At 35.5% G+C, this 13,089-nt stretch overlaps 2 protein-coding genes across 2 annotated transcripts; both read left to right on the top strand.

Moving 5' to 3' along the window:
* The first annotated feature begins 202 nt into the window (after positions 1-202).
* On the top strand, positions 203-1,268 carry LOC132286270 (transcription repressor OFP14-like). The gene has a single exon (XM_059788565.1). It carries the CDS (start codon positions 528-530, stop codon positions 1,266-1,268), a length of 741 nt encoding a protein of 246 aa, XP_059644548.1. The 5' UTR covers positions 203-527.
* Positions 1,269-4,338: 3,070 nt separating this feature from the next.
* LOC132287033 (heat shock 70 kDa protein 15-like) lies at positions 4,339-12,044 on the top strand. Its single transcript, XM_059789497.1, has 10 exons — positions 4,339-4,546; positions 5,377-6,611; positions 7,481-7,708; positions 7,828-7,923; positions 8,011-8,232; positions 9,799-9,993; positions 10,080-10,226; positions 10,311-10,460; positions 10,570-10,700; positions 11,373-12,044. Exons 2-10 carry the CDS (start codon positions 5,442-5,444, stop codon positions 11,605-11,607), a joined length of 2,574 nt encoding a protein of 857 aa, XP_059645480.1. The 5' UTR covers positions 4,339-4,546; positions 5,377-5,441; the 3' UTR covers positions 11,608-12,044.
* The last annotated feature ends 1,045 nt before the right edge of the window (positions 12,045-13,089 follow it).

Genomic DNA, 13,089 nt, shown 5'->3' with positions numbered 1-13,089 from the left:
GAATACACCCAACCCATATAAAAATTAAAATATTGAGAAGTATCTTTATATATTTATTCATATCAATTCACTACCATCTTGATCACCCGTCACCGTGACAAATTAACCTGCAATTAGTAATAAATTATATATCAAAATCCCATTCAATGTACTCCTAGTAACCCCTCCACAACCATTTCTAATTACCTAATTATAGTGCACACACAAACACAAAAAGTAATTAAAGAGCCAACACACACACACACGAACACAAAGAGGGTCAAAATCCCATTCATTTGTATATGTGTGTGCATTTATGTGTGTAGTGAATAACTTAATTTTAATAGTAAAAAAAAGAAAAAAAAATAACTTAATTTCCATTAAATACCCCATCCAGCTTAATGCTATAGGAAACGTCTTTCCACATAAATTTATATTTTATTTTACTTTCCTCGCTTGATTACATATAAAACCAACCTATATATCTCTATAGTTTTCATACAAGCTCATCACAGTGACCAAAGATCCAACTCTAGCTAGCTAGAAAAATGCCTAAGCCCCTCCAAAAATCCCTTCAACATTACCTCTCTAAGATCCAAAAACCCTCCACCCCACATTTCCATTTGCCATCTAAACCTGATCTCTCATCTTCTACTAGTTGGATTCTTAGAGGCTGCAAGCACCCCAAGGCCCTATCATTCTCCCTTGCTCGCAAGCAAGACAACGATCATGACAATTCAGCTGCGACGTTGTCTGAGATCGGTCACTTTTTATTCGAGAATTTCAAGTCACTATATCGAAAGGTGGACGATGTTGATGACAATGAAAATAAATTAGGTGATGAAAATGGTGAGGAACAATATTCAGAGGGGTACATGTTTGACTCCCCTAGCCCTAGGTCTATTCATCCACCACCAGACCTTTGTGGATCGACACATAGGTTTTTCGTGGAGTCCGGTTCGTCAAGCTCGCTAATCATGTCCGAGGACATGGTGGGTTCAAGCTCCACCACCAATACTAGTCTTAATGATTCAACAAGACCTAGTGATGTTGTTAAGGAAGAGATGGGTCCTGAGGACTTTATCATGGTTTTAACGTACTCTAAGAATCCATACGATGATTTTCGACGTTCCATGCAAGAGATGATCGAAGCAAGATTGCAACATAATGGTAGGGCTGATTGGGGTTTCATGGAAGAGCTACTGTTTTGTTACTTGAACTTGAATGACAAGAAGTCGCATAAGTACATACTGAGTGCTTATGTGGACATGATTGTCATTTTACGTTGAAACTCCAGCGAACTTCCGGTGAGATCGCGTAGATCGGGTGGTGAAAGTATATAAAGAAGAGGAGAGATGTAACTGGTGACGGAGCCAGGATTTCAAGTAAGGGACACGCTGCCAAACAAAAAAAAAAAAACAATACGGAATACATATATATATATATATAATAACTATAAAATTTAAAAAGACACAGAAGAAGAAAATTATTAAAATATAAAAGGAAAGAAAAATGAAAGAACTTTAATAGGAAATAGTTAAAAAGTTTTAATTGAGGAAGAAAAACTTGACTTTTTCTACTAAGGAAATTTAAGGAATGTGAAGAGTAAAAGAAAAAATAAAGAAAAAATAAGAATATAATTTTAGGAACTACAAATTTGAGGGAGGGCACTATATAAATTTTTTTTTCATACATATGGAATTTTTTTAAAAAATTACCACATATATTATAGGTTGTTGACCAACTCAGGGGAGACACGTGCCCCCCAGGCCTTCATTGGCTCCGTCCCTGGATGTAACCTAAGATTAGACTTAAGCAAAGGTTTGATAAACAAAAAAAAAAAAAAAAACATTTAGGCAATTTATTTTTTCTCTTTTCTCTATTTTTTTTAATTTTTTTTTACGTTAGTCCTCACATGCAATACATGTATATATATAAATAAATAATGTTATTGTTTCAAACTTAAGATTTGTTTGCTTGTGGGTTTTGGTGAAATTTCTCAGATATCTATGGTGGACTTGTCTGCTAGCTGCATGTTCCCGGCCCAGAGCTTTTGGTAGAAATTAATTCCAATTACATTTATCTTTAGATATAATATTTTATATTCTAAAACATTACCAAGTATTAAGAAAAAAGACAATGATATGACGCACTATCAACAATTGGATGACATTTGTAAAGAGATGACCTTACTTCCTCTGTTGCAACAACCCAAAAAAATTCCTTCGGAAACTTTGTAAGAGTTAATCTTATTATTATTTTTTATTATAGTGACGGATAATGAAATTTTAAATATATCTTTTATGGTGATTTATGTAACTTGAATTGTTTTTATAATTTAAAGTTAATGTAAAAAACTGTGTATAGTGTTTGAATTGACACAATTATTTTGGAATAGACAAAAATTAAAATATGAACATTTTTTGTAGAATGAAAGGAACATGTGTTTAAAAGAAGACATAAACATAAATAAAGAATATATGTATATATGATCTCTTTTTTTTTCTTAAATTATGTATATATGATATTCAAAAGAACTTTTATAATTTAAAATTAATGTGGATTTGGTATTGAAAAACTGTGTATTAGGTTTGATTTGGCACGATTATTTTGGGACAAACAAAAATTAAAATGTGAACATTTTTTGTAAGATAAAAGGAATATGTCTTTCTTTAAAAGAAGACATAAACATATAAATAAAGAATATATGTATATATATATTTCTCATTTTTTTCATAAATTATGTATATATATGATATACTCTCTCTATGCATTTTTGCAACCAAATAATCTCAGCTTATTTTTCTGTAATTTACGGTGGAATTCGACAGTTAGGCAATAGATGAAGAATTCTCCGTATTCCACATCGTGTGTGGATTCAAAGCTAGTGGCTGAATTGCAGCGAGAATTTTGGGGGAATGCCGTCTGTCTCATGGGTCCTACTATTTTAATACTCCGTATTCCACATCTGATACTTGGAATGTAGCCCAAAAAAACAGTTCAGTCAGTCCACGTGTCTGTCGATTTTTACCAGTCTAAGCTAAGCGTTTAGTGTGTGGAATCCTAGACAACGAGGAAATTGCATTAAGTCCAAATATAGACATAGACAACCGAAAAGGCACCGGCAAGAATTTCAAAGTTCTGAATTTGGAAAATATACATATATATATATATATATATATATTGAAACACCGTGTATTTAGTACCGGTTTTCATTGTAACTGTTTTGTTTAGCAGAATATAGAAACATTTTATGAATAATTATCAAAAATTGAAACACTAATTTAATATTTTTATATGTTTTGATAAGGTACCTTTTGAAAAAAACTATTAAAATATAATTTTAAACTAAATATTATATTTTTCAAATTTGTAACACTTTTTACTGAATATGTTTTCATTTTCTTTCCTAAATTTTTTTATAACAAATGGACCTTACCAAATATACTTTCAAAACACGCATCAAACAAGCCCATAGGGAGTTGTATTGATACAATTTGCAACTCATTGTTATTTTTTATCCTGACAAATTAGGAGAGAAAGACTCGAACTCAATTCATGAATAGTTTAGTAGAATTTTGTACAATTTATTGAAATCTCTAACATTCTATGTGTTGTTTATGGTTCGAAATTAAAATTAGTTTCCTCTTTTGTTTAATTAGTTTTCTTTTTTGTTTTGGATACTTCTATTTTAGAGTTGTGACTAATATGGTAATTCTTTTTAGTCAACTTATGAAATTATTGTCCAATAAGAAATTGAGTTTTGAAGACTCTATAAATAGAGGTTGGTTTGGGGAGAGAGGTAAAGACAAAAAAAGTAAGTTGAGTTTGTGAGAAAAGAAAGAGTGTATAATCAAGTTTTGAAGTAAAAATAGCCATACTTCACCAGGTAATTTGTCGAATCATATAAATCTTGTTCGTTTTGCTGGTGTGTATTTATATCTGTTCTATTTACTAATTGTGTGTGAAATCCTAACACTATATTGAATTTCATTGTGCATAAATTCGTCAAATAATGTGAGGGTGTCTTCCAAAAGAAATTTAAGCGCTCTACATCCGATGTCGTGTTATTCAATCTGCAACTATGTTTCAACAAGGGCTCATCGGTTCATCAAATTTTAAACTTTGATTCTTTTACATTCAGAAATCGTGTAATGTAAATTCCAAAATATTTTTTTTAAAAAATAAAAATGCGGGACAAAAGGGGTTGGGCCATTGCTTTCCAAAGTGGATCTCAGGTGTATAAGGCCCTTTCATGACAGCACCAAACAAAGCCCTAACCCATCCCTGACTGGGTCCGAAGTCCAAACTCAGATCATTCTAGAAGCATCAGTACTCTAGACGCCTCTAGGACCACGATTCTTCCTCTCCTTCTCCTTCCTCTCTCTCTCTCTCTTGGTTCGCCCCCTAATAAACCCTTTCTCTCTCTCTAGCAAGTGATTCGTTCTCGAAAATAGAACACTCTTCACGACAACAAAAACAACACCGTAGTCTTTGAAGAATTTCGTAGAGTCTATCGTACGCCGCCTGCGCACTCGATCCACCTGCGCAGAGCTCTAGTTGCACGGTACCATCTACAACTCTAATTTTTCCGTATTTTTCTCTGTTGAACTAGCAGATCTGCGATTTTCTCTCTCTTTAGGTTCTGCCATTCGTTTGAAGTCACTGATCAATTTATTAACATAATCTGGCAATTAGGTGCGACAAGTTCGGTTTTTAATCATATAAAAAGGTTTAACTAATTAGATTCAAAAATTTATATATGTAGATTCTGATATTATGGGTTTCCTTTTGTAGTAATCACGTCGAAATCATGTGAGTTAATGTTTATGTGTGTTTGGATTTTGATTATGTGTTGAATCACGGTGAAATTGTGCTAATTGTTTTATATCATAGTTGTGTGCTAGTTGCTTAATAATGTTATTGGGGGAAAAGTTTTTGTCTTTAATGGAAGTGATGAAATAATTAGTTAATTACGTTGTCAATGAAAATTTTATATATATTTCTTCCAAATACGTATAAAGTCTTTGAATTGATATGATTGTAATTCGTCCCATTCCTCTTAAAAATAAGAGTAGAGTTCAATAGCACAGTGAATGTGACTTAGAGTTCTTCAAGTTCATATTTTGATATATTTTGGTTTGAGTGGACTGTTTTGTACATAACCTGATTAATTGTGGTAGAAATTATTGGTTTAGTTAATTTGCAATTTTAACTGAAATTTTGTAATGTTGCTGATTTGCTTAGAGATTGTTGACTATTGATGTTGATCCGGGATGGGTATTTTTCTTTAATTAGTCCTTGATAAAGAAAAATATTTGAGTATTGGTTTATAGTAACTGCATTGCGATTCTAAACAGTTAAGTATTGAATTGGTTATGATGTGTTATTCTTCAGGCGGTTATCTTCTCTGTTGGGAATCGACTGATTCTGTGCGCTGAAGCAAAACTTTTTTGGCAAATATGAGTGTGGCTGGTTTTGATCTTGGGAATGAGAGCAGTGTTGTTGCTGTTGCAAGGCAAAGAGGGATTGATGTTGTACTCAACGATGAATCAAAGCGTGAGACTCCTTCAATTGTTTGCTTCGGTGACAAGCAGCGCTTCCTTGGAACAGCTGGTGCTGCGTCAAGTTTGATGAATCCAAAGAACACGATTACTCAGATTAAGCGGCTGATTGGCCGCCAGTTCTCAGATCCTGAGCTGCAACGTGATCTGAAGGCATTGCCTTTTGCTGTGACCGAAGGGCCTGATGGATACCCTTTGATCCATGCACAGTATTTGGGAGAAGTAAGAACATTTACACCGACCCAGGTATTGGGAATGGTGTTCTCAGATTTGAAGAGTATAGCTGAGAAGAATTTGAATGCGGCAGTAGTAGATTGCTGTATTGGGATACCTGTTTATTTCACTGATCTCCAACGAAGAGCGGTCATCGATGCAGCTACAATAGCGGGTTTGCATCCTCTTCGTTTAATTCATGAGACCACTGCTACGGCTTTGGCATATGGAATTTATAAGACCGACTTGCCTGAAAATGACCAATTAAATGTTGCATTTGTTGACATTGGGCATGCTAGTATGCAGGTTTCCATTGCTGGCTTCAAGAAAGGCCAGCTGAAGATATTGGCCCATTCATTTGATCGGTCTCTTGGTGGCAGAGATTTCGATGAAGCTCTATTCCAGCACTTTGCTGCAAAATTCAAGGATGAGTACAAGATCAATGTTCTCCAGAATGCAAGGGCTTGCCTCCGTCTTCGTGCTGCTTGTGAAAAGCTGAAGAAGGTTCTTAGTGCAAATCCGGTGGCACCTTTGAATATAGAATGCTTGATGGATGAGAAGGATGTTAGGGGTATCATCAAGAGAGATGAGTTTGAACAAATCAGCATTCCAACTTTGGAACGCGTGAAAAAGCCATTGGAGAAGGCTCTTGCAGAGGCTGGTCTCACGGTTGAGAACATCCACTCTGTTGAAGTTGTTGGTTCAGGATCACGTGTTCCTGCTATGATCAAGATATTGACGGATTTCTTCGGAAAGGAGCCTAGACGAACGATGAATGCAAGTGAGTGTGTTGCTAAAGGCTGCGCTCTACAATGTGCAATTCTTAGTCCCACATTTAAAGTGAGGGAGTTTCAGGTAAATATACCCCTCAAAAGTAGAATACACCTTGTGCTATTTTCTGATTTTCATGTTTCTTCTTTCTTTTTTCTTCATTTTTTTTCTTCTTCATTTTTTTTTTTCCTTCTCTGTTTTATTCCCCTCTTTCTTTCTCCAGGTATTTGTTTAACCTTAAAAGATTTTATAATGAGATTTTAATGAACTAGGAGTTTATCATGCAGAGAAACGTGTTTTGTAACATTTATCTTCATGGAAATTTCTCTTTCAATTGCAGATGATCAGTGTGTCGAGCATTTAGTGTAGAATATTTTGATTTGTGTTTGTTGGGTCATCTACGTTTAAGTGATTCTCAATATTTTGCCCTTGAAAATTTTGAACTAGTTCTATTTTTTCAATTTTTTGGGTGACTCTAAACTTCCGTATGTATTAGTTGATGGAGCATTTAGTGTAGGTTTATTCTTTCTTTTGACATTTTGATGGCTTTTGATCTTACGTTTGTGATGCTGTAGAATTCTTAAGTTTGTTGGGGGAGACAAGTTTAATTTAGGCAATCTTTAGTTTATCTTTCAGGAAAACCACTGTAAAATGTTTCTTGAGTTGGATAACTAGAGCTGTTACATTCTTTGAAATCACTGATCACATCTTTATACTCTGCAAATTTGGTATTATCCTATGTAAGATACATTCTTCCTGTAGTATAAAATGTGAATGGTTTGTGCCCGTATAGCTCTTTTCCATCCAGTCTTTCCATACTTTCTTCTTATTATTTCTCTGAAGAGCTAGGTAGAGAAGTTAGTTGTAGAAATGACTCCCTTCTTAGGTAGCATGAAGCTTGTTGTGCCATAGCACACCATTCACTAAGCAACTGCTCTTTTTTGGTTTTGAAGGTCAATGAGAGCTTTCCTTTTCCAATTGCTATGTCATGGAAAGGCTCTGCTCCAGATACTCAGAATGGAGCTGCAGATAATCAGCAAAGCACTATTGTTTTCCCCAAGGGTAATCCTATACCTAGTGTGAAGGCTTTGTCATTCTACAGATCTGGCGCGTTCACAATCGATGTACAATATGCTGATGTCAGTGAATTGCAGGCACCGGCAAAGATCAGCACATATACGGTAATTGATCTGCCCTTATTTGTCACATTAATTTGATGTTATGTAATCTGTACCAGCTGGGATTTTTATGATATTTTCTGACATTATCGAGATATATATATGTAAATGTTTGTGGGCAGATTGGTCCTTTTCAATCCACAAAGAGTGAACGGGCAAAGTTGAAGGTTAAAGCTCGCCTAAATCTTCATGGCATTGTGTCAATCGAGTCAGCGACAGTGAGTCCTGGAAACTCCACATTTCTTATTGTGGCATGCTGATTGTTGATGAATCTTTCTGATTACTTTGTTTGATGTTTGTTCTAGCTCTTGGAAGAAGAGGATGTTGAAGTTCCTGTTGTTAAAGAGATGGCTAAAGAAGCTACTAAGATGGACACTGATGAAATCCCAACTGAAGCTGCTCCCAGTGGTAGCTACGAAACTGATACAAAAATGCAAGATGCCAAAGGTTCTGCCGATGTTTCTGAGGCAGAGAATGGTGTACCAGAATCAGGGGAAAAGCCTGTCCAAATGGAAACTGATGCAAAGGTGAATAAACACTGCCCTAAATGAGCGTAGACACACATGTATTTTTGCTTCTAGCGATTGATAATAGGGTCATCCCTGCCTTTTTCTTAATTCACATGAACTAGTATGTAGCAATCTAGGGCCTTCCCTATACCTGTTACATAAGAACGGGAAAGGCCAGCCCAGGGCACGAGATGCTACTGCGGGCTTGGGAGCCTGTCCAAATGGTAACTGATGCCAAGGTGAATAAACACTGACATGCATGCGATTTTGCTTCTAGTGATTGATAATAGGGTCATCCTTGCCTTTTTCTTTATTCACAGGAACTAGCGTGTAGCCATCTAGGGCCTTCCCTATACCTGTTACATAGAAATGGGAAGGTCCAGCCCAGTGCACGAGGCTCCTGCTATTGCGGTCTTTGGGAGGGCCAGATTTTGCAGTCTTACGTCCGCATGCAGAGATTGTTCCTTGTTTGAACCTGTCACCTGGCAGTCACAATGGAGCTACCTTATTGTGCATCAGGCCTGTCCTTGAGAATAAAGTCTTAGCTTAGTGCATGAGTCACCATGCGGAACCCGTGACCTCCAGGTCAAGCAACCTTATTGTTGCACCAAAGCCCGCCCTCCCCGATCCTTGTTACATAGATTATCCATTTTCTCTCAGCTGTGTAAACACAACATGGGTATGGCGTGTGTTGTTTCATAGGACAATTCTATCCTAATCCCAATGGGAAAGAATAACTCTGCCATGTAGTGTTTCAATGCCTTATGAACAAGTTCTAGGTTGGGAATGATTTTAGAAGTCATATGGTAGTAGAACTCTCCTGCGCGGGGAGTTTATCAACTTAAATTTGAAATCTTATGAGGTGATGCCTTGCCTTTTTGTCTTTCACTTCCTCTTTCTCCCCCATCTATGACCTTATAGAGACAATTCACATGAGTCATGGTTCTGTATTAATGGGGGATCTCATTAAATCTAGTATATCCTGATAAGTATGTATCTGTCTAAAATATGTACAGTATGATGTTTATATACGGCTCCGTTCTTTTAGTAAAAGATTGTGCCAAGTTTAAATATATGGTACATTTTTGCAACTCTATTTCAATGGCACCTAAAAAGATCATGATTGGTATTTTCTCTTATTAGCAAATCAGGAGAATATATGAGTAAGAGCTTCATGATAGAGTTAGTCTGACTCAGATTTAAAAAAGAAAAAAAAAAATTGATCTGTTTGGTCAGGAGTCATAGAAATTATCGCTTAGGTTCATTTCCCTCAGTTGCACTCCCCAGAGTACATGTCAGAGATCTCATATAATGTATCTTTATTTATCCTTCTTTGCCCCATAAAGAAAGGGGAAGAATCACACTTCTTGCCTTTTGTATCTTTTTGCAAGATAACAACATTTACCTTCTACAGAGCTAGATTGATACATTTTACTTGCATTGATCTGTTTTACGTTTGCTTGTAGTATTGTCACTTAGGGCTGCTGCAAAACATTAGTTGAATGCTAAAATTGACAATATTCTCTTTAGTGAACAGTATGGAGTGATTTTTATGTTAAAATGAATTAATTATTTGTTGTGCAGGTTGAGGTTCCAAAGAAAAAGGTGAAGAAAACAAACATCCACATATCGGAGTTGGTTTATGGAGCAATATCACCTGTAGATCTGCAAAAAGCGGTGGAGAAAGAGTTTGAAATGGCTTTGCAGGATCGTGTTATGGAAGAAACAAAAGACAAGAAGAATGCAGTGGAGGCCTACGTTTATGACATGAGAAATAAGGTATATGATATATGGAGCACAATAAAGAAGTTTACGTTTGATTTCTTGATTTATTATCAAACTCACTGTTCTCTTGTGGTCTCTAGCTTTATGACAAATATCAAGAGTTTGTCACTGATTCAGAGAGGGAAGAGTTTATTGCTAAGCTTCAGGAGGTGGAAGATTGGTTGTATGAAGAAGGTGAGGATGAAACCAAAGGTGTATATATTGCCAAGCTCGAGGAGCTCAAGAAGGTCAGTTTTTCGTTGTTCTGTTGAATTGTAGTTCACTATACTTATTAGTTTAATATATTTGACTTGGAATTAGAAAATTTGCAGAAAGGTAATCCAATTGAGGAGCGTTGCAAGGAGTATTCAGAGAGGGGATTGGTGATTGATCAACTTATTTATTGTATCAATAGTTATAGAGAAGCTTCGGCGTCGAATGATCCTAAATTTGATCACATCGATTTGGCAGAGAAGCAGAAGGTAATAGTTTATCTAATGAATTTGATTCTCTTCCTTCCCACTTGGTATGATGGAGATGTAGTAAATAATTGATTGTAATTGTTCTTTTCCTTGTTGTAATACATTTTAGGTTTTGAATGAGAGTGTGGAAGCGGAGGCTTGGTTGAGAGAGAAAAAACAGCAGCAGGACTCGCTCCCCAAACATGTCACTCCAGCTCTCTTGTCAGCTGATGTTAGAAAGAAGGCTGAAGCACTTGACAGGTATGGTCTAATTACCTGAATTTGTTGAAAGAAATTGAATCTTGGTTCTTCTCACTATAATTTTAACACATGATATATACTCAACCCAACAAAGCATTTTCCCTACTACTTTGGGTTGGGTAAATGAATCCTAGTTTTTTATTCCACTCTATCCAAGGCGGTGGATTCAGTCAAGTCACATGTTAACGTATCCTTCCTTGACTCACGTTAACTTTGGTCTTCCCTTCTCCTGATCCTATGTGGGCTATGTGGGTAATCTTGTAAACATTTTAGATATAGGGCAGTTTCTTTATGCAAATAATGGCAAAGGTCAGGTTTATACCTGCTTTGTTTCTCTCAGTACCCTTGATTGAGGGGTCAGTTGTTGAAAGAGATTGTATCTTGGTTCTTCCCACTTTAAAATTTTAACATATATATTTCTGTATATTATATGTGGTATAATAGACATAAATATGCTTTTTAACTGCCGTGTCAGTGGTTATATTGCAGTGAAAATAACACACTTTGTTATTGGTAAATCAAAGTGCACTTTATCTGCTATTTTTATTTGATGAACTTTGTTAGCGTTTTGGACATAGGGCAGCTACTTTGTGTGAATAAATGACAAAGGTTTCTGTTAGTACACCCTTGATTGTTCTCATGTTACTGAAACATTAGAATTTGTACCAACAGGTTTTGCAGGCCAATTATGATGAAGCCAAAACCCGCCAAGCCAGCAACTCCTGAAACGCCATCGCCAGCACCTGCACAGGGAAGTGAGTCAGAGTCTCAGGGTGCACAGAATACCGACAACCACCCCAATGCCAACTTTAATGAGAATGCTGCAGCTGGCAGTGGTGAGGCACCACCAGCTGCTGCTGAGCCGATGGAGACTGACAAGGCTGAAAGTGCACCTGCCACTGCATAAATCAGCGGACCTATTTTTTGGTTTTTTGTCATATACAACCCAAATTGGTCATTCGTATAACTATTACCATTTCAGTCACTCTTTGGTATGTCCAACCTCCAATGGCCAGCGGCTATGGGATGTTTTGTTGATCCGATGGTTTGTGTTCATAAAGCCCTCTTTGTCCGATGGTTTGGCAATTTCTGGTATTTGATAGTTTAGGTCTCTATAATACTCCAAGAGGATTTTGTAATTGGAAAGTTAAATTGTTTTCCATCTTCCTTTCAACGCTTTTTGTTGTGGGGACAAAAAAAAAAAAAATCCATATTTAAATTTAAAGGTGCTTTCAAGTGTGATTTATTTAGTCCTGCTCGTTTACTGCAGGTTTCCATGTTGTATTAAAAATTTAGAACACTGTTGTTTGAGTTTAAAAGATTTTGGAATTCTTCTTTCTTCTAGTTATGTTATTTTCTATTTAGTCTTTTTTTTTTGGCCCAAAACAATCTGTTATAAGATGTGTACGGTAAACGCTCAAAACGGTTGCGTTTTGAGGCTCCAAACAGGACCGGATCCAGATCCCTTTGCTTCACCCGAATGCTAGGAGCTTTGTAATACTCCATGTATTCTCTCTTTTAGATTGTATATGAGAAACTTGGTGACACTAATTGCAAATCGATTTTCTTCGTTCTTTATAAAATTCAAAGCTTTCACTGATTTTATTTTAAAGGCTAAACAAGTGTTTAGTTCAAGGTAGGCTGCAATTCGAACGAATTGGGCGAGTTAGAGGTATAACTCAGACCCAAGGTAATATATATAATGTTCAATTCTGAATCAATCTAAGTCAGACCTTCTACTTAACTTGAACTCAAACCATTTTTTAAATTTTAAATTCGGCTTGAAATTTCATATTAGAAAGTTGGGTTAATTTGAATTACTCATATGGTCAATCTTGTGATCTTGAATTAATTACACATTACAATGTTCCTAAGAACAAAATATTTTAAAAACTTGATGCAAAATTTTAAAATTTTTTACAAATTGTTAGGAAATTAATTCTGTAATGTCTAAACATGTAATAAATTAAGATTTAAACAATTGAAGTTGAAAATATTATCTATATAGCGTCAAATGCAGAAAATATCCCTAAAGTATCACACCTTTCATGTGCAAAAAACACCCCTAAAGTTTCAATTTAGTGCAAATAGGTCTCTCACAAATTTAAACTATAAGTTGACTAAATTACCCTTACTGAACCATTTTATAAATATATACAAATAAATAATTTTATAAAATGACCGAAAATGACACTATTGGAGGACGCCAACAATGAACAAGTAAAGATAAAAATAGAAAATAAAAAACAAAAATAAAGTGCAAACTAAAGAAATTAAAATTTTTCCAAACTCCAAAAACTAATGCACACTGATATTGGGGATTTTTTTATTTTATTTTAATAGTGTTGGTACGAAATAAAATAGAATAAAATAAAATTAGTAGAAAAGA

The sequence above is a fragment of the Cornus florida genome, unplaced genomic scaffold (assembly GCF_030987335.1).
Source record: "Cornus florida cultivar Cherokee Brave unplaced genomic scaffold, ASM3098733v1 CherokeeBrave_3.0.0_Hap2_Chr11, whole genome shotgun sequence".
Classification (NCBI taxonomy): Eukaryota; Viridiplantae; Streptophyta; class Magnoliopsida; order Cornales; family Cornaceae; genus Cornus; species Cornus florida.
This window is presented reverse-complemented; position numbering and strand designations above follow the sequence as displayed.